This window comes from Spea bombifrons, chromosome 5, assembly GCF_027358695.1.
Source record: "Spea bombifrons isolate aSpeBom1 chromosome 5, aSpeBom1.2.pri, whole genome shotgun sequence".
In the NCBI taxonomy this organism is placed as follows: Eukaryota; Metazoa; Chordata; class Amphibia; order Anura; family Pelobatidae; genus Spea; species Spea bombifrons.
The window spans coordinates 254,333-276,708 of NC_071091.1; the positions used below are offsets into that span (position 1 = coordinate 254,333).

Here is a 22,376-nt window from a genome sequence, read left to right on the forward strand (position 1 = left end):
AGAGTTGGGTTACTGGGGGTTCCTCATCATATATACTGTATTCTAGAGTTGGGTTACTGGGGGTTTCTCATCATATATACTGTATTCAGGAGTTGGGTTACTGGGGGTTCCTCATCATATATACTGTATTCTAGAGTTGGGTTACTGGGGGTTTCTCATCATATATACTGTATTCTAGAGTTGGGTTACTGGGGGTTCCTGATCATATATCCTGTGTTCTAGAGTTGGGTTACTGGGGGTTCCTCATTATATATACTGTATTCTAGAGTTGGGTTACTGGGGGTTCCTCATCATATATACTGTATTCTAGAGTTGGGTTACTGGGGGTTTCTCATCATATATACTGTATTCAGGAGTTGGGTTACTGGGGGTTCCTCATCATATATACTGTATTCTAGAGTTGGGTTACTGGGGGTTTCTCATCATATATACTGTATTCTAGAGTTGGGTTACTGGGGGTTCCTGATCATATATCCTGTGTTCTAGAGTTGGGTTACTGGGGGTTCCTCATTATATATACTGTATTCTGGGGTTGGGTTACTGGGGGTTCCTCGTCATATATACTGTATTCTGGGGTTGGGTTACTGGAGGATTCTCATCATATATACTGTATTCTAGACTTGGGTTACTGGGGGTTCCTCATTACATATACTGTATTCTGGGGTTGGGTTACTGGGGGTTCCTGATCATATATACTGTGTTCTAGAGTTGGGTTACTGGGGGTTCCTCATTATATATACTGTATTCTGGGGTTGGGTTACTGGAGGTTTCTCATCATATATACTGTATTCTAGACTTGGGTTACTGGGGGTTCCTCATTACATATACTGTATTCTGGGGTTGGGTTACTGGGGGTTCCTGATCATATATACTGTGTTCTAGAGTTGGGTTACTGGGGGTTCCTCATTATATATACTGTATTCTGGGGTTGGGTTACTGGAGGTTTCTCATCATATATACTGTATTCTAGACTTGGGTTACTGGGGGTTCCTCATTACATATACTGTATTCTGGGGTTGGGTTACTGGGGGTTCCTGATCATATATACTGTGTTCTAGAGTTGGGTTACTGGGGGTTCCTCATTATATATACTGTATTCTGGGGTTGGGTTACTGGAGGTTTCTCATCATATATACTGTATTCAGGAGTTGAGGGACTGATTTATTTTAATTAGGAGCCGGGCTGGTAGAATTATGGAAAGGGCGCTGCTGGTTACCTTGAGGCTAATATATCCGTAGTTCTGGTTGTCTGCTGAATATAAGCTCTAGAGCCAATTTTGGGTGGTCGCAGAAGCTCGTTGTTCTGTTAGGTCCACTGACCCCCATTTCTTGCCCCCTGGACCTCCAGGACTGAGTAAAAGAGCCGTAGCCAACGTGTCCAAATTGCGTCAGGACAGGAAAGCTGTCGTCACGCAGGTTCTATGCCTCAGAGGGTCCCTTGAGCTTAGCTACACTGCGCTCTCTGTGTGAAAATGTTTACATGTGGAGGTGGTTTATAACATAGAGCAGAACCCTTTACTGGGTAACCTCGAATACGTCTCTTTATAGGAACACCGGACTTGCTGCACCGCATAGTGGTGCTGCGTATTGAGAGGCTGATTCTTGGATCACAATGCAGTAGATTTCATGTATATCTGGCCTCATGTTATCTCCTAAAGCTAATAATCCTTTCTGGTAATACTCAGTACCTCTGTATATAGCAGAATATACACTCTTTGGATAATACAAATACATTAAATATAAATATGTTTGACCACACCTTCACAGCCCATTGGTCGATTGCTCTCCTGCTGGGTGTAAAGCTCAGCCCCTGAGGAGCTGTTGTCATGGCCCTATATAACGATTGATCTATGCAAGATCTAACCTTGGGCCCGGCCTCCATGACACAGCAGGCACAAGTCTAACTTCTTGTAGACGTCTCAGAATAACAGCTTTGATGCCCCAGCACCTCAGAGGGCAGCTACCGGTCCACCAGGCCCCCGCCACGGCAGCAGGTGGTCTGACATCTATGGGGGAAAGCAGAGTCTCTGGAGACCCGTCCGGCCTTCAGCCTCCTTCTATAGCCACTTTTATACTTGATTGTAGGATGTGAGGGGACAATTTGGACACAGTGTGAGTGGGTGGGGGCACTAGGGGTAATGGCTGGGCACCTGCCAGCTCTCTATACAGCATTTCTGCCCCAAGGCACAGTGACACAGCGGGCACTATACTGGCATCGGCATCTCATTGTACTCGTCCACTCCCTCCTGCTCATCAAAGATGGGCTGCACCTCATCAGCATCCAGCTGTGGAGACACAGAAATTAGTGAGGAGCCAATAGAGAATGTGACACGAAGGGGAGGAGCCACCAAGGGATAATGTGACACAAGGGGGAGGGGCCACCAACAGCGAGCAAAACGGAAGGGGGGGGAGAGAGAGGGGCATCAGGAAAGGGGGGGAGAGAGAGAGGGGCATCAGGAAAGGGGGAGAGGGGCAATGTGTTATCAGAATGAGAACTCACGCATTTCATCTCGCGTTCAGTGAAGATTCGCCGCAGTAGGAAGATGCGGAGGGGGACGGTGAGGATGAGGATGAAGGGGAAGGCCAGAGACGCAGCCGTCGACATCACTGCCCAGAGTATTGCAAGACAAACCAGCTGCAGCGCTGTGAAGAGATGCATGCGCAGCGTCCGCACCTGCGGGAGGATAACCATTAGGTGCGTCGGGAAGATACACGGCTGGCCCTGCCGCACTTTCTAGAACATCCCAGCTGAAGCCACGTACTGACTGTGTGGCCAAAGTGTAGTGCAGGCAGAGACTGGCCTGTACGCTGAGGCACACTGAAACCCAGAACCTGCCCGCAGATCAACCCCATTCGGCCCGTCTAGTCTGTAAAGATCTTAATCAGTCGTTGGTCTCGTCTTAGATTCAGGAGCCAGATGTCTATCCCATACATGTTTAATACCCTCACTGTATTACCCTCTACCACTTCTGCTGGGAGGCTGTTCCACTTTTCTGTTACGCACCTTCTTGACGTAGATGACGTCCGGATGATGCTTTGGGGGCTTCAGCAGAAGCTGAATTCTCTCATAGAACTGGATGCCGTTGAGCGAAGTGACCCCCATATACAGGAAGATCCCGAAGAGAACGGCCAATGGGATCTTGCGAAGGAGATCCCCGATTACAATGGAGAGCCCTGTAGGAATGTCGGGGTTAATATTAGGAAATGAATAGGATGTGTGAGTGTGGATTTAGGGGTAATTGGGCAGAGGGTGAGTGTGGGTTTAGGTGTAATTGGGCAGAGGGTGAGTGTGGGTTTAGGTGTAATTGGGCAACGAGTGAGTGTGGGTTTAGGTGTAAGTGGGCAGAGGGTGAGTGTGGGTTTAGGTGTAATTGGGCAGAGGGTGAGTGTGGGTTTAGGTGTAAGTGGGTGGAGTGTGTGGGGTAAATGGAGTAAGAAGGCAGGGTGTCGGGGAAGATTAGGGGTAAGTGGGTATAGCGTAGTGTATATATGTGGGGTATGAGGCATTCTCAGTCTTTCAACCCACCCACAAGAATGGCCACCAGTAGGCCGGTGACTCTCTGTTCCTTCACCTCCTGGATTTTGGGCTTGTCTCCAGGGGCCACGGCTTTACTCATGACGGTCAGCGCGTTGGCGTGTGTCACGGAACGAACAGTCGTGGCCGCCATCCATGGTAACCCGAAAACGGCGCAAATCCCCCCCATGGCCACAATGAGGAGTAAATCCAGGTGGAATCCGGATCCCTTCACCAGCATTCGCTCCTTCTTACTGATAATCAGACTGCAGAGAGACACAGAAGATCGAAAACGTGGCCTTCGCCGAGACATCTTAACTACCCCTCACAGCAAAACATCCTGCCCTCTCACACCGGCGGGGGCCAATGGCCACATGGCTGAAAGGGGGTGCATTATTTCATTATAGATCTAAGCGAAGCTTGGCAGCTGACATAATAATGTGATGAGGTGCAGCCTGAGAACTACCCCAGAGAACAGCCACCCTAAGAACTACCCCCGAGAATTAGCAACAGAGAACCACCCCCCTCGAGAACTAACCCACGGAACTACTCCCCGAAAACTAGCATAGAGAAAAAACACCTGAAAACTACCTCGTTCCCCAAAAACTACTGCTTGAGAACTATGCCCAAGAACTACCCCCGATCAAGAACTACCCCTGAGACAATACTTTTGGTTAGCGTTACTAGTAGGGTACGAGCTGGAGTATAACTCACGTTGTGATCTGGGTCTCCATGAAGATCAGGATGTAGACCAGTATGGCCGGTAGGACACTTGCAAACATCATCCAGATGGGGAAAGGTTGGTCGGACCCAAGTGGGTTGATCACCCAGCCACGTTTATCCGGTGAGGTCACCTTGAAACCACTAGGAACACTCAGCTTCTACAGAGACGAAAACCCGGGAGAAGGTCATACTACGAACGTGGTGGATTTTAGAACAGCCCCCCAAGTTCAGGATCTACCCCAACCTTCTCCTCCCGGGGCTGGGGCCCCGATATCAAGTAGGGCACTACGCACCTGAGTGTACGTGTCAGTGATGCTGAAATCCACAAGAACCATGATCAGGATGGCAATCGGAACCCCAAAATCTCCAATGACCCGGCGCACCTTTCAGGAGAGAAAGCAGGGGCATCAGGGCAGGCAAGGTATACAGGGTGTCCCAATATAATCATATCCCCCTCCATCCATCTCTCCCCCTCTCTCGTTATATCATATCCCCCTCCATCCATCTCTCCCCCTCTCTCGTTATATCATATCCCTTCATCCATCTCTCCCCCTCTCTAATTATATCATATCCCTTTATCCATCTCTCCCCCTCTCTTGTTATATCATATCCCCCTCCATCCATCTCTCCCCCTGTCTCGTTATATCATATCCCCCTCCATCCATCTCTCCCCCTGTCTCGTTATAACATATCCCCCTCCATCCATCTCTCCCCCTCTCTTGTTATATCATATCCCTTCATCCATCTCTCCCCCTCTCTAATTATATCATATCCCTTTATCCATCTCTCCCCCTCTCTCGTTATATCATATCCCCCTCCATCCATCTCTCCCCCTCTCTAAATATATCATATACCCCTCCATCCATCTCTCCCCCTCTCTAAATATATCATATCCCCCTCCATCCATCTCTCCCCCTCTCTCGTTATATCATATCCCCCTCCATCCATCTCTCCCCTTTTACCGGTATATCATATCCCTTCATCCATCTCTCCCCTCTCTCGTTATATCCCTTCATCCATCTCTCCCCCTCTCTCGTTATATCCCTTCATCCATCTCTCCCCCTCTCTCGTTATATCATATCCCTTCATCCATCTCCTCCCTCTCCTGTTATATCATACCCCTTCTCCAATCTCTCCCCCTCTCCTTTGTTTTATCACACGCCTTCTCCCATCTCTCCCCCTCTCCTTTGTTTTATCACACCCCTTCTCCCATCTCTCCCCCTCTCCTTTGTTTTATCACACCCCTTCTCCCATCTCTCCCCCTCTCCCCCTCTCCTTTGTTTTATCACACCCCTTCTCCCATCTCTCCCCCTCTCCTTTGTTTTATCACACCCCTTCTCTCATCTCTCCCCCTCTCCTTTGTTTTATCACACTTCCCTCTCCCTTTTTAATTTGGATTATACCCCCTTCTCCATCCCCTCTTCCGAAAACATTTCTCTTTGGTCGTGTCTTATGTTCAGGATAGACTTCTGCCAAGCAGATCTCCAGTCTTCGACCACAGCACTCAATTCTAAGACCTCACCGCGAAGACAGGTCAGAACGATCACGCTAACAGTGGCACGTGGTGTCACATTCAAAGGGGAACACGGCTAATAGCCAGACCCACGGCTAGGTCGGCGGTTTCTCACAAACCACACGTGTAAAAGGGAGTCTTATCTTAATCCAGATCCTGCTCTGTCCTCCAGCCCACCAGAGACGCTCCTCCAGCTCGTCTACCGTTCTATTTAAGGTCACGTCACAACGCGACACGTCTTCTCGGCAGACGTGTGGCACGAAGTGGGAATCGCAGCGATTACTCACCCTCCCAGGAAAGAAGTTGCTATTCTTTAACTTGCGTAGGAAGAAAGCGATAAAGAAGGTGCCGGCCATCAACACCAGGGAGAGCAGAGCCGTGTTCGGCTGCCCCATCACCGGGCCGCTGGCTCTCGACTCTGTCCCGTTCTCTGGGAAGCCACGCGTCCCGTTCTCTGGGAAGCCACCCGCCCCGTTCTCTGGGAAGCCACCCGCCCCGTTCTCCTGCTGGGACTCACTCTGGTTCAGGTTGCAGTTGGTGAGCGGATGCTCCTGGAAAACCTGAAAGGAACCGGCGAAGGTCTAAAGTCAATGAAGAGGAGAATAAGGGGGAGGTGGGAGTGCAGAACACAGGAGAGAGAACCGCCACGGGGCAGAACTCATGCACTCCGTCACACTCTGTGCAGGAGGGTATTTAATGTTATATTTTTGGATATTTGAGGTTATGCTCTGAGCAGGGAGGGTAGTTGATGTACCACGGTGGGCAGGGAGGGTAGTCGATGTATCACGGTGGGCAGGGAGGGTAGTCGATGTATCACGGTGGGCAGGGAGGGTAGTTGATGTATCACGGTGGGCAGGGAGGGTAGTTGATGTATCACGGTGGGCAGGACGGTAGTTAATGTTGCACGGTGGGCAGGGAGGGTAGTCGATGTATCACTGTGGCAGGGAAGGTAGTCGATGTATCACGGTGAGCAGGACGGTAGTCGATGTATCACGGTGGGCAGGGAGGGTAGTCGATGTATCACGGTGGGGCAGGGAGGGTAGTCGATGTATCACGGTGGGCAGGGAGGGTAGTCGATGTATCACTGTGGCAGGGAAGGTAGTCGATGTATCACGGTGAGCAGGGAGGGTAGTTGATGTATCACGGTGGGCAGGGAGGGTAGTTACGTTCATACCCTGAACTGACTTCATACCTTGAAGAGTTTGTAGAAAGTCTCGTAGATGAAGATCAGGGAGATGAGGATCGAGAAGATTTCTTGTGTAAATCTTGAGACGAAACGGACCAAGAAGCTGCCCTCACAGGCCACCATGGCCACGACGATCACTATAAGCCACACGCCGATCCACACCCGGCCCACGAGGTACTCCAACCCGTTAGCGGAGCAAAACTGAAAGGAAAGATGGAAGGGATGAGGGGACAGGTCCCGTGACCCATACTTACATAATTCCCAACCTTAGGGATTTTTCCTCCCCGTATTTGGCCACGGATCCACTTTATCTGTCTCTTGGAAGAAACATTTGAAAAACAATTTGTAAATTGCAGATCTTAACTGCCTTCTGTAAGAGCCGCAGGGAACCCTGGGTCTTTCTTTCATCCTTATGTATGTAGAGGCGGCACATCCCCAGACCTCCCTCTCATTCCCATCTCGCCCAGCTGACTCCTTTGCATGTTTTTTGTACCCGATTCTGATGTGCCTCCATACCCCCATACCCTTCTTTAATGCCCTCCTGCCCCTACACATGTCTCACAGTGTAAAAAGCCTCTTCGAACACCAGCAGTGGTCCTGAAAATCCGACAACCAGCAGCGGCTGCGCCCCCAGGAGGCAGAAAATCACCCCCTGTAGACAGGTCCCAATAATCAGCTCCGACACCCCCAGAAGCCCCTGGGTCTTCTCACCTAAACGGGCAAGAAAACATCTGAGACAAATAGTGGAAAAGGCAGAGCGCGAGAGACAGCACTCCAGGAAAACAAAAGGCGGCAGAAGGAAAAGGCTGTGGGCCACTCACCCAAGAGACCACCAAAGGTGATGGCTGGAGAGAGTGCAGCAAAGTAGATGAAGATGACGGCTGCCATGCATTGTGCATTGAGAGCATCCCGGAAATCACTAACATATTTAGGGTAACGACGCTGGATGTCCCTGATGAGGCCACCAAAAGGCCGGCCCGTCCTGCGCAGGGGATCATCATCTGTCCCACCGACCACCGCCGACTTTGTGAGCAGAGCTGAAGAACGACAACAACATCAAGGAGACAAGTGATCATAGAGAAAGGGAGAGGACATGTAAAAAGAGAGAGAAACAGGGATGGAGGGAAAGAGAAGACAAAGTGAATTAAAGGAATGGATGGGAAAATGCGGCAGTGGAGAGGATGGGGGGAGTACTATAAGAATGAAGAGATGGGAGCGCCATAAGAATGGACAGATGGGTGGGAGTACCACAAGTAAAGGAGAGTGGGGATAAAAGTACAAAGGGAGTGGGGAGAAGGGTGATGGAAGCGCAAGAAGAAGAGGGGGTTGAAGTACCAGGAGAATGGAGGGAAGGATGGAAGTACCATACATTGGAGAGTAGGAATACCATGAGAATGGAGAGTGGGGACAGAAGTACAAAACAATGGAGAGTGGGGTGGGAGTACCACGAGAATGGAAGTACTATGGGAATGGAAAGTGGGGACAGAAGTACAAAAGAATGGAGAGTGGGGTGGGAGTACCACGAGAATGGAAGTACTATGGGAATGGAGAGTGGGAGTTCCATGTGAGTAGCGAGTTTCCTCACCTTTATCCTCGGGGGTACTGGGCTCATCGAGAAGCTTCTTCTCCTGCCCCTGGCGTCTTCTAAGCATCTCCCTCTGGAACAGAGCGACAGAGCGGAGCAGCTCCTCACCCATCACTTCAGAGGGCGGCAGGACCACGCTGCAGTCTAAGAACTCATTAATAGCGTTCAGGAGATCCTGACGGTCATCAGCAAGATAGGCAGCCTCGTGAAAAGACTACAAACAACGGCATGGTTAGAACATCCAGGGAACCAGAGACCAGTGAAGATGGGAGCGCGATGGGTAGGATGAGAGCAGAGACCAATGAAGAGGGGAGCACCATGGGTGGGATGAGAGCAGAGACCAGTGAAGATGGGAGCGCGATGGGTGAGATGAGAGCAGAGACCAATGAAGATGGCAGCGCGATGGGTGAGATGAGAGCAGAGACCAATGAAGAGGGGAGCACCATGGGTGGGATGAGAGCAGAGACCAGTGAAGATGGGAGCGCGATGGGTGAGATGAGAGCAGAGACCAATGAAGATGGGAGCACAATGGGTGAGATGAGGGACACGGGGTGGATAAGAGTGAGGAACCTCACTTTGTCGGACATGAGGGTGGAGATGGACCTCCCGATCTCGTGATAATCCATGTTAGACGAACTCGGTCCAAGAAGCACGAAGAGGAAGCGCACAGGGACAGGAACCTCTAACACGGAGTCCAGCTCCACGGCCTCCTGGAGACGCACGAACGCCATGGTCGGCTGATCCAAGAACTCCACGCAGCCTGCAAAGACCAGTCATGCCAAGATATCACCCACATACACCACAGCGCTGTACACACCTGACATATTTGTAAAGCAGACCTGAGTTTTCAAAGTTTAAAATCACACGAAGCACTGATAACCCATACCCACCAAATACCCCCATATCATACCCTCAATATACCCCATACCCACCAAATACCCCCATATCATACCCTCAATATACCTCCATACCCACCAAATACCCCCATATCATACCCTCAATATACCCCATACCCACCAAATACCCCCATATCATCCCCTCAATATACCCCATACCCACCAAATACCCCCATATCATACCCTCAATATACCCCATACCCACCAAATACCCCCATACCCTAAATATACCTTCATACCCACCAAATACCCCCATATCATACCCTCAATATAACCCATACCCACCAAATACCCCCATATCATACCCTAAATATACCTTCATACCCACCAAATACCCCCATATCATACCCTCAATATACCCCATACCCACCAAATACCCCCATATCATACGCTCAATATACCCTCATACCCACCAAATACCCCATATCATACCCTCAATATACCTCCATACCCACCAAATACCCCCATATCATACCCTCAATATACCCCATACCCACCAAATACCCCCATATCATACCCTCAATATACCTCCATACCCACCAAATACCCCCATATCATACCCTCAATATACCCCATACCCACCAAATACCCCCATATCATACCCTCAATATACCCCATACCCACCAAATACCCCCATACCCTAAATATACCTTCATACCCACCAAATACCCCCATATCATACCCTCAATATACCCCATACCCACCAAATACCCCCATACCCTAAATATACCTTCATACCCACCAAATACCCCCATATCATACCCTCAATATACCCCATACCCACCAAATACCCCCATACCCTAAATATACCTTCATACCCACCAAATACCCCCATATCATACCCTCAATATAACCCATACCCACCAAATACCCCCATATCATACCCTAAATATACCTTCATACCCACCAAATACCCCCATATCATACCCTCAATATACCCCATACCCACCAAATACCCCCATATCATACGCTCAATATACCCTCATACCCACCAAATACCCCATATCATACCCTCAATATACCTCCATACCCACCAAATACCCCCAATATCATACGCTCAATATACCCCATACCCACCATATACCCTCCTATCATACCCCACTCACCGACAAGCACCACGCTGGCCTCCGCATTCTCTGGAATCTTCTCCAGAAGTTTCAGTTCATGTTTAGATTTGGAGCGTTGGATGGAGGGCAAGGAGGGGACCGAGTCTCTCTGTACAAAACACACAAGGGGTTATATTATCTCTCAGTCTGTCCTGCAGGGGCCACAGTCCCTAAATGTCTGGGGAACCAACGCTGACCGCACAGCGTGAAGGAGTCTGGAAAACAAACCTGGGATCTTTCTGACAAAAGCAGAGTTAATCAGAGGATAAATGTACCAGACCCACGCATTCTGCTGCGCATGCGCAGTCACGGCAAAAATCAATGCACTCGGCTCCGCAGGGGCGAACCCAAACCGACGCATTCCGCTCCGCAGGGGGGGGCGGCACAAACCGACGCATTCTGCTCCGCAGGGGGCGGCACAAACCGATGCATTCCGCTCCGCAGGGGGCAACGCATTCCGCTCCGCAGGGGGCAACGCATTCCGCTCCGCAGGGGGCAACGCATTCCGCTCCGCAAGCGCAGTCACCGACAAACCAACCCATTCGACTTCGCAGGCGCAGTGAGGCCACTAACCGACGCATTCCGCTGCACAGGAGCGCAACAAACCAGAGACACTCTCCATTTTAATGTCTCTTTGGGTTCCGGCCTTACCTCTCGCTCCACGTCGATCTTGGTCTCCTGCTCGGCAGGGTCTCCCCCCATCAGGGGGTCCGTCAGGTTGGGCTCGCTGTTCTGGGCGAGGTGATTGGTGCTGTGATGTCCGAGCAGAGAGCCCAGGCTGGCGGCTGAAATGTTTCGGGAGAACGAGGAGTCCTTCTCATCGCTGGGGTGGCTGCAGTAGACAGGGTGACAGTCAGTAACGCCACGAGGTGCAGCGTGCTTTCTACATGCGTGTGATGGAAGGGGCTCATGAACAAAAGCCTTGAGTTAAAAGGACGGAGATGGTAAGAAAGGGGTGCGTTACCCGCGCAGTAGGTGTGTGGCATTACCTGTCTGCCCCCGCAGGGGCTTTTACCTGTGACTAATCTACCCCCTGCCTAAAATTAACCTGCGTGTATTCTGCCCCCGCAGGGGCATTTACCTGCGAGTAATCTACCCCCTGCTTTGGGATAACCTGCGTGTATTCTGCCCCCGCAGGGGCATTTACCTGTGAGTAATCTACCCCCTGCCTAAAATTAACCTGCGTGTATTCTGCCCCCGCAGGGGCATTTACCTGCGAGTAATCTACCCCCTGCTTTGGGATAACCTGCGTGTATTCTGCCCCCTACCTGTGTTTTAGGAGCAGCGCTCTCAGCACGTTCGCTCGGTCCTCGGCTTTTATTTGGTCGCTGATGATCATTTGCTCCACCACCTGATGGGCGATCCCCGGTAACGTTCTCTGGTCCAGATCCAGGAGGACGGCACCTAAGGGTGAACGAGACCCCTCAGACAGGCTTTAGACGGACCCCGCCGGCCAGACAGTTCCCACCTCCATCGCTCTCTCACCGTGAGACAGCGTCCGTCTCAGCTCCAGCAGGCTACGGAAGCTCAGGGAGGCCACATGAGGTTTCCCCCACTGGTCCGTCTCGGCCTCCACGTCCTCCTCGAACTTTATCCAGCGAGCCGTCTCCTTCCACTGCAGCTCCTGGTGTTTGTCTACGACGAGCTCGTTGAGTTCCACAAACACCTGTGCAAAGAGAAATGGAAAGGATGGAGCGGCGGGGGGCAGAAATCCCTGGGGTCACCAGGGGATCATGGGTATTGGCCCGCGGACGGCACGCATCTGGGTCGCAGCCTCTCACCTCGTGGGGCTGAAGGGTGACGCTCTTGCGGTGCGGGTGACGCTCTTTGTGCTCTTTGCTGATGTGAATAACTTGGCCTTTGCTTTTACGCACAAGATGCCGGCGCACGGCCGGAAGGTCTTCGAACCGGTGGCCTACGACAAAAGAGTGTTGTAAGAGGAAACATGACACACAGAGAGCTGGGGTCCAAGCGAGACAGTCACAGGGCTCTGGGGTCCAAGCGAGAGAGTCACAGAGCTCTGGGGTCAGTGAGAGAGAGAGAGTCACAGGGAGTGGCGGTCCAAGCAAGAGAGTCACAGAGCTCTGGGGTCAGTGAGAGAGAGAGAGTCACAGGGAGTGGCGGTCCAAGCGAGAGAGTCACAGAGCTCTGGGGTCAGTGAGAGAGAGAGTCACAGGGAGTGGCGGTCCAAGCGAGAGAGTCACAGAGCTCTGGGGTCAGTGAGAGAGAGAGTCACAGGGCTCTGGGGTCCAAGCGAGAGAGTCACAGAGCTCTGGGGTCAGTGAGAGAGAGAGTCAGAGGGAGTGGCGGTCCAAGCGAGAGAGTCACAGAGCTCTGGGGTCAGTGAGAGAGAGAGTCACAGGGAGTGGCGGTCCAAGCGAGAGAGTCACAGAGCTCTGGGGTCGGTGAGAGAGTCACAGAGCTCTGGGGTCCAAGCGAGAGAGTCACAGAGCTCTGGGGTCAGTGAGAGAGAGAGTCACAGAGCTCTGGGGTCAGTGAGAGAGAGAGTCACAGAGCTCTGGGGTCAGTGAGAGAGAGAGTCACAGAGCTCTGGGGTCAGCGAGAGAGAGAGTCACAGAGCTCTGGGGTCAGTGAGAGAGAGTCACAGAGCTCTGGGGTCAGTGAGAGAGAGTCACAGGGTGTGGCGGTCCAAGCGAGAGAGTCACAGAGCTCTGGGGTCAGTGAGAGAGAGTCACAGAGCTCTGGGGTCAGTGAGAGAGAGAGTCACAGAGCTCTGGGGTCAGTGAGAGAGAGAGTCATAGAGCTCTGGGGTCAGCGAGAGAGAGTCACAGAGCTCTGGGGTCAGCGAGAGAGAGAGTCACAGAGCTCTGGGGTCAGCGAGAGAGAGTCACAGAGCTCTGGGGTCAGTGAGAGAGAGAGTCACAGAGCTCTGGGGTCAGCAAGAGAGTCACAGAGCTCTGGGGTCAGCGAGAGAGAGGCACAGAGCTCTGGGGTCAGTGAGAGAGAGAGTCACAGAGCTCTGGGGTCAGCGAGAGAGAGTCACAGAGCTCTGGGGTCAGTGAGAGAGAGAGTCACAGAGCTCTGGGGTCAGTGAGAGAGAGAGTCACAGAGCTCTGGGGTCAGCGAGAGAGAGAGTCACAGAGCTCTGGGGTCAGTGAGAGAGAGTCACAGAGCTCTGGGGTCAGTGAGAGAGAGTCACAGGGTGTGGCGGTCCAAGCGAGAGAGTCACAGAGCTCTGGGGTCAGTGAGAGAGAGTCACAGAGCTCTGGGGTCAGTGAGAGAGAGTCACAGAGCTCTGGGGTCAGTGAGAGAGAGAGTCACAGAGCTCTGGGGTCAGTGAGAGAGAGAGTCACAGAGCTCTGGGGTCAGTGAGAGAGAGAGTCACAGAGCTCTGGGGTCAGCGAGAGAGAGTCACAGAGCTCTGGGGTCAGTGAGAGAGAGAGTCACAGAGCTCTGGGGTCAGCGAGAGAGAGTCACAGAGCTCTGGGGTCAGTGAGAGAGAGAGTCACAGAGCTCTGGGGTCAGCAAGAGAGTCACAGAGCTCTGGGGTCAGCAAGAGAGTCACAGAGCTCTGGGGTCAGCGAGAGAGAGGCACAGAGCTCTGGGGTCAGTGAGAGAGAGAGTCACAGAGCTCTGGGGTCAGCGAGAGAGAGTCACAGAGCTCTGGGGTCAGTGAGAGAGAGAGTCACAGAGCTCTGGGGTCAGTGAGAGAGAGAGTCACAGAGCTCTGGGGTCAGCGAGAGAGTCACAGAGCTCTGGGGTCAGCGAGAGAGAGAGTCACAGAGCTCTGGGGTCAGCGAGAGAGAGAGTCACAGAGCTCTGGGGTCAGCGAGAGAGAGGCACAGAGCTCTGGGGTCAGCGAGAGTGCCTGTTTTGTGTTTCAGTCTCCTCTCGCCCCGGTGTGACTGTCAGTCTCGGTCTCTCACTCACTCTTCATGTAGTCCAGGTCGGCAGAGGCCAGCGTTTGGGCTTCGCTCTCGTCTGTCGGTACCAGCTGGTAACGCGTGTCCTCGGAGTGGGTCATGCTGCCGATCCGCCGGCGCTCAGTGAGGCTGTAACTGCGGTGGGGCGGCTGGCGATGGGGGTGACGAGGGTTCCCAATGGACTCTCCCGCTCCCTCCGCCTCTCTGTGTGTGAAATTACGGTGCAAGGTGAGTACGAGGGTCCCTGGTGTGTGTGGGGGGGTTATAGAATTAACCCCTCGGTCTCCACGTTTATTGTGGGGTCTCAGTCAAGCGAGAGACAGACGCATAACAACAAAAAGAGACTGCGTTCAAATCAGTAAAAAGACATCAGCCCCAGTATAACTGGGAAGAGAACCCAGTACAGACCAGTACCAGACGGAGCCTCGAGACTTACCCCTGACCCAGCACCAACGGGCCCTTTAGATTGTCAGCTTCTGGGAGCAGAGCCCTCCTCACAATGTGTCTTTGTTTACATGTCATAATATATTAGACCCCCTTTGTACAGCGCTGTAGAATGTGGTGGCGCTATAGAAATAGCCAATGATACTTAAGGTTATTAGGCTTGTAGTGGCCCTGCCAGTGGTCTTCAGGAGACACCCACCCAGACCTCATTAATATCACCGCCCGACCCCCAAACATCAGCCCATCCCCCTCATCTTCTTCTTACCCCTAATTTGCTCCTGCCCTATTGCCCACTTTAATCCCTGTTCTTTTGGCCCATCTACCCTGGTGTGGTCCTGCTCTCTTGCCCCATGAGCTAACAGTCGTCATTGGGGTCTCCAGCAGCCTTTCTTACCCTCCTTTGGGCTTCTCCTCCGGGGTCTGCTCACTGACTTTTCCATCTGAAAGTGACACGGAAAGCAGCCCACCATTCCTGGGAGAGACATTCCCCTCAAACAGTAAGAGCTGGAGACAGACAGAGAGACAGACAGTGAGAGTGATGCCCTGACAAGCAGACAGACAAGCACACAGGGCTCAGTTAACTAAACCGTGAGTCTCTGCTTTATAAAAGAAGTGGCCCCGGGGGTGTCCGGGGGGCAGGAAGGGCTGTGCTGGCCCTGTATAAATGAAGCCCAGCGAGATATGTTAATTAGACCGCTCCTTTCACACGTCTGCATGGGGTATTCCTTCGCAACCCTCTGCGAGATAACACAACCGCTGCAGCGTCATCGAGGGGCTTCGGGGTCTGTTTGTAAAATAACTGATTAAGTCATTTTGTTGCTTGCGGAGTCAGGAGAAGGTGGCCAGGAGAAGGTGGCACCTTCTATGGCCGAAGCAGATGAAGATGTAGAGTCACGGCACACACGTCATATCATATATACACCACACATCATATGTACAGCTACACGGGACACACGTATACCACACATCATATGTACAGCTACACGGGACACGCGTATACCACACATCATATGTACAGCTACACAGGACACACGCATACCACACATCATATGTACAGCTACACGGGACACACGTATAATACACGTCACGCGTATACCACACATGACATATGCACGGGCAGCACACGCATGCATTTGAAACACGGCTCACGCATGCTGTACCTGTGTGTCTGCCGCTTCGACTCGCTCCTCCGGGGTTTTGTCGTCGTCGGTGTCCTCCTCGTCCTCCTCCTCCTCTCTCTCGGGGATGGTTCCCGGGGTATCTCCGGCCACAGACGCCCTCCTCTTCCTTCTCCTCCTCTTCTTGTGTTTTCGGCCGTCCCGGCCGCCGCAGTCGGAGGGCAGATGAGAGGAGAGAGGGTGGTGGATGTGGTGAGAGGAGTGCCTGTGATCTGAAACATATCAGCGTTATCAGCGAGATCAACCATAAACATCTGCGGAGAGAGTGGTGGGTGCATGGAACAGCTACTAGGAACAGGGCCTTCTCCTCCTCCTGTCTCACCCCCCTTAGCCTCCTAACAGATTGTAAGCTGTTATGGAACAGGGCCATCTCCTGCTTCTGTCTCACCCCCCCCTTAGCCTCCTAATAGATTGTAAGCTCCTAGGAACAGGGCTCTCTCCTGCTTCTGTCTCGACACCCCCCCATTCTCCTAATAGATGTGCAAACAACGAGGGAGACGGGCAAATCAGGAGAAAACCAGCAAAGGAGAGGGGCAAATCGGTGGGGGGGGGGTGAAGCAGAGGGGCAAATCAGGAAAAAAATGAAGGAGAGGTGTAAATATAGGGGGGAGTGACCAATCAAGCAGGGGGCAAATAAGGGGAAAACCAATGAAAGAAAGGGGTAAATCATGGAAAAACTAATGAAGGAGAGGGGCAAATGAAGGGAAGAGCAGCGAGGAATACAGCGAGGGAGAGAGCCCCGTCGGAGACACTCACACTGGAAGTCCTCCTCGCTGTAGCTCTTGCCGAGTTCGGTCGGGCTCCGCGGGTGGACGTCCTGCAGGATCTCCTCAAACCTTTCCACACCCAGCGCCTGGATCGCATCCCCGTCATCCTCATAACGAAGGGCCGCGGCCGGAGGGGCCTCGGGGGGCGGCTGGGAGAGAAGAAAGGGGGGATTCGGGCAAGAGGAGTGTTAAGCCCCGTAGCATGACAATAACATAGCGACAAGGGAGGGCGAGGAAAGTCTCCGGCATTAGACGGAGCGGGACAGCTTCCAACTAAAATCTCACAAACCCGAATGCGAAAAACATGAAAAATGCAACCAAATTCCAACCAATGAAACGATTTCTGGGGTGGTCGATAAAGTTACAGGATTTGGGGCAAAACACAACGGAGGTAACCGGGGCCGAAAGGAAGGAGTTGGACATGTTGGGATTTTTCCAACTTACCTGCGCCATTTCTGGTCGGGCGACGAGTGGGGAGTAACAGGGTGACAGCGACTTGGAGGGATATTTCTGGGACGGGAGGGAGGGGACACGCGTGGCCACAGCAGGGTGACATTGTGCTCCAAGGGGGTTGTTCCCCTCCCAGGTGCTTATCAGCGGCTTGGATTATAACGCGGGGCCCAAGGGCACGGGGACGTTAATTCATATCCCAATCTCATACACGCCAAATATTGACAGATTCGAAACAATGTCACGTGTCGCGGGTACACAAAGAGCACGTGCCTTAGCGTGTAAGCTCCCAAATCGGTGATAACACATCACTACCACCCCACCAGGGGGCAGGTTCCATGAATCCCAGCCACGTTACCCCAGCACAGACAGAGCCAGGCCCATCTTCCTTAACCAGATATTATACGAAGAACATGGGGAAGGAAGGAGAGAGAATGTCGGGAAGGGGAGGGGAGGGGGGGGAAGGGGCTCCTCTACCTATTCTAACATTAAAAAGCCACCCTTATAATCTACCCCACACTCTATTGCCGGAGAGCGGTCACCATTTACCCCCCCGAATACTTCTTACACAGTATATATAGATAGAATTTACCCCACTACACTGTTCTGGTAACTATGGTAACTGCCCCGGCTTCCTCTTTTGACGCGTGTCCATCTAATTGTTTCAATGTCATCTTCACTGTCTCTCTGTTGTAACAGCGCTACGGTATCTGCTGGCGCTCTACTAATAAAATGTAACAAATAAATAATAGCTTAAGACAGAAGAGATATAAAGAGAGAGAGAGAGAGAAGCCATACTGGGGGAGAGAGACCGGCAAGACAGAAGGCCAAAGAGAGGGGAAAAAGAAAGGCAGAGGGAATAAGAAGGTGAGAGACAAGAGAGGACAGAACGGAGGAGACAGAAGATCAAGGAAAAGGGAAGGATAGGGGAGAGAGAAGGTTGGGGAGAGAGGGTAGGATAGAGGAGAGAGAAGGTTGGGGAGAGAGGGTAGGATAAAGAAGGTTGGGGAGAGAGGGTAGGATAGAGAAGGTCGGAGAGAGAAGGTAGGATAGAGGAGAGAGAAGGTCGGAGAGAGAGGGTAGGACAGAGGAGAGACAAGGTCGGGGAGAGAGGGTAGGATAGAAAAGGTCGGAGAGAGAGGGTAGGATAGAGGAGAGAAAAGGTCGGAGAGAGAGTATAGGATAGAGGAGAGACAAGGTCGGAGAGAGAGGGTAGGGTAGGGTAGAGGAGAGACAAGGTCTGAGAGAGAGAGTATAGGATAGAGGAGAGACAAGGTCGGAGAGAGAGGGTAGGATAGAGGATAGAGAAGGTTGGGGAGTGAGGGTAGGATAGAGGAGAGAGAAGGTTGGGGAGGGAGGGTAGGAGAGAGAAGGTTGGGGAGGGAGGGTAGGAGAGAGAAGGTTGGGGAGGGAGGGTAGGAGAGAGAAGGTTGGGGAGGGAGGGTAGGAGAAAGAAAATTGGGGAGAGAGGGTAGGAGAGAGGAGAGAGAAGGTTGGGGAGAGAGGGTAGGATAGAGGAGAGAGAAGGGCAGGGAGAGAGGGTAGGATAGAGGAGAGAGAAGGTTGGGGAGAGAGGGTAGGATAGAGGAGAGAGAAGGACAGAGAGAGAGGGTAGGATAGAGGAGAGAGAAGGTTGGGGAGAGATAAGGTTGGGGATAGAGGGGAGAGAAGGTCAGGGAGTGAGGGTAGGATAGAGGAGAGAGAAGGTTGGGGAGAGAGGGTAGGATAGAGGAGAGAGAAGGTTGGGGAGAGAGAAGGTTGGGGAGAGAGAAGGTAGGATAGAGGAGTGAGAAGGTTGGGGAGAGAGAAGGTAGGATAGAGGGGAGAGAAGGGCAGGGAGAGAGAAGGGCAGGGAGAGAGAAGGTAGGATAGAGGAGAGAGAAGGGCAGGGAGAGAGGGTAGGATAGTTTTCTACAGAAGCCGCGGAGATGCCCTCCTTCGCTGTACTACACATGGGGCAGGGGCGGGGGGGGCAAGGGGTGTGAGGCGGTAACTGCCCCTGGGCTACCCTTCTTTTATTGGCAGCATTTCCACCGGATCCTTTCTCCCCCCTCGGGGCAGTCTGTAAATACGCACCCTGAACATGTCTGCTAAATAAGTTTTAGGCTACCTCATTACTGGGCCACATAGCCAATCCTGCCCCTTGGGGTAATTGTGGCAGCCCTGCCTTGTCTATACTCCCTCTACACGATGCTGCAGAACATTCTAGAAAAGGATACAGCAGACGCTTTATCTGCCCCCGGGGGAATCTTCTTCATGCGCCCCATGTCCTAAAACTGAGAATAAATACCCCAACCCCCTGAGAGATGCCCCCAGTCACTGCCCCTGTGCCTTGTAAGGGTAACGGCTCACAAACAGCATTCTTACGAGATCCCCGGCAATGGATCGGGGGCCACAGACTGCCACTAATCGAACCCACAACAGACCCCCCGACCCCGCAAATCTCAGAGCAGGTTATCATGCGCAGCTTTCCGGCTCTGCTAGGGGACCCCCAGGTACCCCTCCAAGTGCCATTTTGTACCCAGGAGACGCCGCTCTACCTTTCCATGCAGCTACAGTGAAGGAGCGTGCATGCGCGTGCAATTCCAACGTCCGGCCAACGCTTCTGTATTCATCCTACGGGCTCCTTGTTTGTGCCACACAGCCCCGGGGATGGAGTACGACTGACACAGACACGGCACAGGAGACGGTGTACGACTGACACAGACACGGCACAGGGGACGGCGTACGACTGACACAGACACGGCACAGGGGGCGGCGTACGACTGACACAGACACGGCACAGTGGACGGTGTACGACTGACACAGACACGGCACAGGGGACGGCGTACGACTGACACAGACACGGCACAGGGGACGGCGTACGACTGACACAGACACGGCACAGGGGACGGCGTACGACTGACACAGGGACGGCACAGGGGACGGCGTACGACTGACACAGACACGGCACAGAGGACGGTATACGACTGACACAGACAGGGCACAGAGGACGGTGTACGACTGACACAGACACGGCACAGGGGACGGCGTACGACTGACACAGACACGGCACAGGGGACGGCGTACGACTGACACAGACACGGCACAGGGGACGGCGTACGACTGACACAGACACGGCACAGGGGACGGCGTACGACTGACACAGACACGGCACCGTGTACGACTGACACAGACACGGCACCGTGTACGACTGACACAGACACGGCACAGGGGACCGTGTACGACTGACACAGACACGGCACAGGGGACGGTGTACGACTGACACAGACACGGCACAGGGGACAGTATACGACTGACACAGACACGGCACAGGGGACGGTGTACGACTGACACAGACACGGCACAGGGGACGGTGTACGACTGACACAGACACGGCACAGGGGACGGTGTATGACTGACCCACAGTGCACAGGGGATGGAGTACAACTGACACACACATAATAGGGAATGGTGTACGCCTGACACACACACGGCCCCAGGGGGCGCTGTATGACTGACGCACAGTGCACAGGGGACGATTTACTACACATACACAGCGCAGGTAACACACACATGGCACATGGGACGGTGTACGACTGACACACACACGGCCCCGGGGGGTTCTATGACTAACACACATGATAGGGGACGGTGTACGACTGACACACATGATAGGGGACGGTGTACGACTGACACACACAGCACAGGGGACGATTTATTAGCACAGATACACAGCGCAGGTAACACCAGGTGACATGTTGTGGCCTCCGTTAACCTCGGCCGTCTCGACCCCCGGCCACTCACCTGGTTCAGCAGAAAGTCCATGGAGGGATCACCTACGAGCTGCTGGCCAAACAGGCGACTCCGAGTCACATGACTGCAATGACTGTCCCATCACCATCCAAGCGTTTCAACTATTAACCCTTCTCAGGGCAGAAAGATCTCCATGGTGATTAAAAGCCACTTCCTTCCTGCCACCTGCTCCCACGGGCCCTCTCTATCCTGAATCCAGCCCCAGGAGCCGCCAGGCATCCAGCCGAGGCTGCGGACAGAGCCGGTTACTGATTAAACCAAAACAAACAGGGGAGCGCGGCCTTATCACACTGATAGAGGAGAGACTCCGGTGATAGAACTTCCAGCCACCTGCACGACGTGGCCCCCGACACACAGTGACACGGAGCCCACAGTAACACAGCCCCAACACACAGTGACATGGTACCCACCACACGGCGACGTTGTACCCACCCCACGGCGACACGGTACCCACCACACGGTGACGCTGTACCCACCCCACGGCGACTCAGCCCCCGACACACGGCGACTCGGCCCCTGGCGCGGTGCCCACCCCACGGCGACACGGCCCCCGACACACAGTAACACAGCCCCACCACACGGTGACATGGTACCCACCACACAACGACACGGTACCCAAACCACAGCGACACGGACCCCAACACACGGTGACACAGTGCCCACCACACGGTGACACAGTGCCCACCACACGGTGACTCGGCCCCCGACACGGTGCCCACCCCACGGCGACACGGCCCCCGACACACAGTAACACAGTCCCACCACACGGTGACATGGTACCCACCACACAGCGACACGGTACCCACCCCATGGTGACACGGTCCCCACCACAGGGCAAAGTGACCCCAAAGACATAGTGACACGGTACCCACCATAGGGCAAAGTGGCCCCAAAGATACAGTGACACGGTACCCACCATAGGGCAAAGTGGCCCCAAAGATACAGTGACACGGTACCCACCATAGGGCAAAGTGGCCCCCAACTTAGTGACAAAGCTCATAAAACTGACGCAGAACCCACACACACGGCATCCAACACAGAATCCAAAGTGACGCAACAACGGTACGGCCCCCCGACACGGACACAGAAGCCACCAATACACAAAATGCCAGCAAAAGGTTTCACTTCCTGACTCTGAATTAGGAAGGGCCGCCCTCGGGCCACGGGTATAATGACCAATTCGGGGGGGAAAAGTGGGGTTGGTTTCCATGGCGACTGCTCCACTTTTAGCAGGTTGCACTTGACATGGTCCGGCGGCTCCTGATTCTTCTGCGTCTAATTTAACCCTTTATTCCAATAATAATAATAATGTTTTTTCCTGGAATTACTAGCGGCC

General features: G+C 53.0%; 1 protein-coding gene across 4 annotated transcripts in view; it reads right to left on the reverse strand.

Annotated features, from left to right (window-relative positions):
• Window positions 1-1,491: 1,491 nt before the first annotated feature.
• SLC4A2 (solute carrier family 4 member 2) overlaps window positions 1,492-22,376 on the reverse strand; it is a 33,262-nt gene continuing 12,377 nt past the window's right edge. For 2 of the 4 annotated variants that reach the window (XM_053467407.1, XM_053467408.1), the window contains exons 3-23: window positions 16,785-16,944; window positions 16,011-16,240; window positions 15,245-15,354; window positions 14,414-14,610; window positions 12,304-12,437; window positions 12,008-12,188; window positions 11,791-11,926; window positions 11,174-11,354; window positions 10,523-10,631; window positions 9,096-9,280; window positions 8,521-8,734; window positions 7,757-7,972; window positions 7,498-7,646; window positions 6,942-7,136; window positions 6,037-6,309; window positions 4,530-4,619; window positions 4,228-4,394; window positions 3,526-3,779; window positions 3,004-3,173; window positions 2,500-2,673; window positions 1,492-2,284 (exon numbers count right to left, since the gene is read on the reverse strand). In XM_053467407.1, the coding sequence (XP_053323382.1) occupies window positions 2,204-2,284; window positions 2,500-2,673; window positions 3,004-3,173; window positions 3,526-3,779; window positions 4,228-4,394; window positions 4,530-4,619; window positions 6,037-6,309; window positions 6,942-7,136; window positions 7,498-7,646; window positions 7,757-7,972; window positions 8,521-8,734; window positions 9,096-9,280; window positions 10,523-10,631; window positions 11,174-11,354; window positions 11,791-11,926; window positions 12,008-12,188; window positions 12,304-12,437; window positions 14,414-14,610; window positions 15,245-15,354; window positions 16,011-16,240; window positions 16,785-16,944 (3,606 nt within the window). In that variant the 3' untranslated portion in view covers window positions 1,492-2,203. Of the gene's footprint in view, window positions 2,285-2,499; window positions 2,674-3,003; window positions 3,174-3,525; window positions 3,780-4,227; window positions 4,395-4,529; window positions 4,620-6,036; window positions 6,310-6,941; window positions 7,137-7,497; window positions 7,647-7,756; window positions 7,973-8,520; window positions 8,735-9,095; window positions 9,281-10,522; window positions 10,632-11,173; window positions 11,355-11,790; window positions 11,927-12,007; window positions 12,189-12,303; window positions 12,438-14,413; window positions 14,611-15,244; window positions 15,355-16,010; window positions 16,241-16,784; window positions 16,945-17,239; window positions 17,328-21,031; window positions 21,178-22,376 lie in introns of those variants that run through there. The other 2 variants (XM_053467409.1, XM_053467410.1) reach the window with 2 other exon arrangements.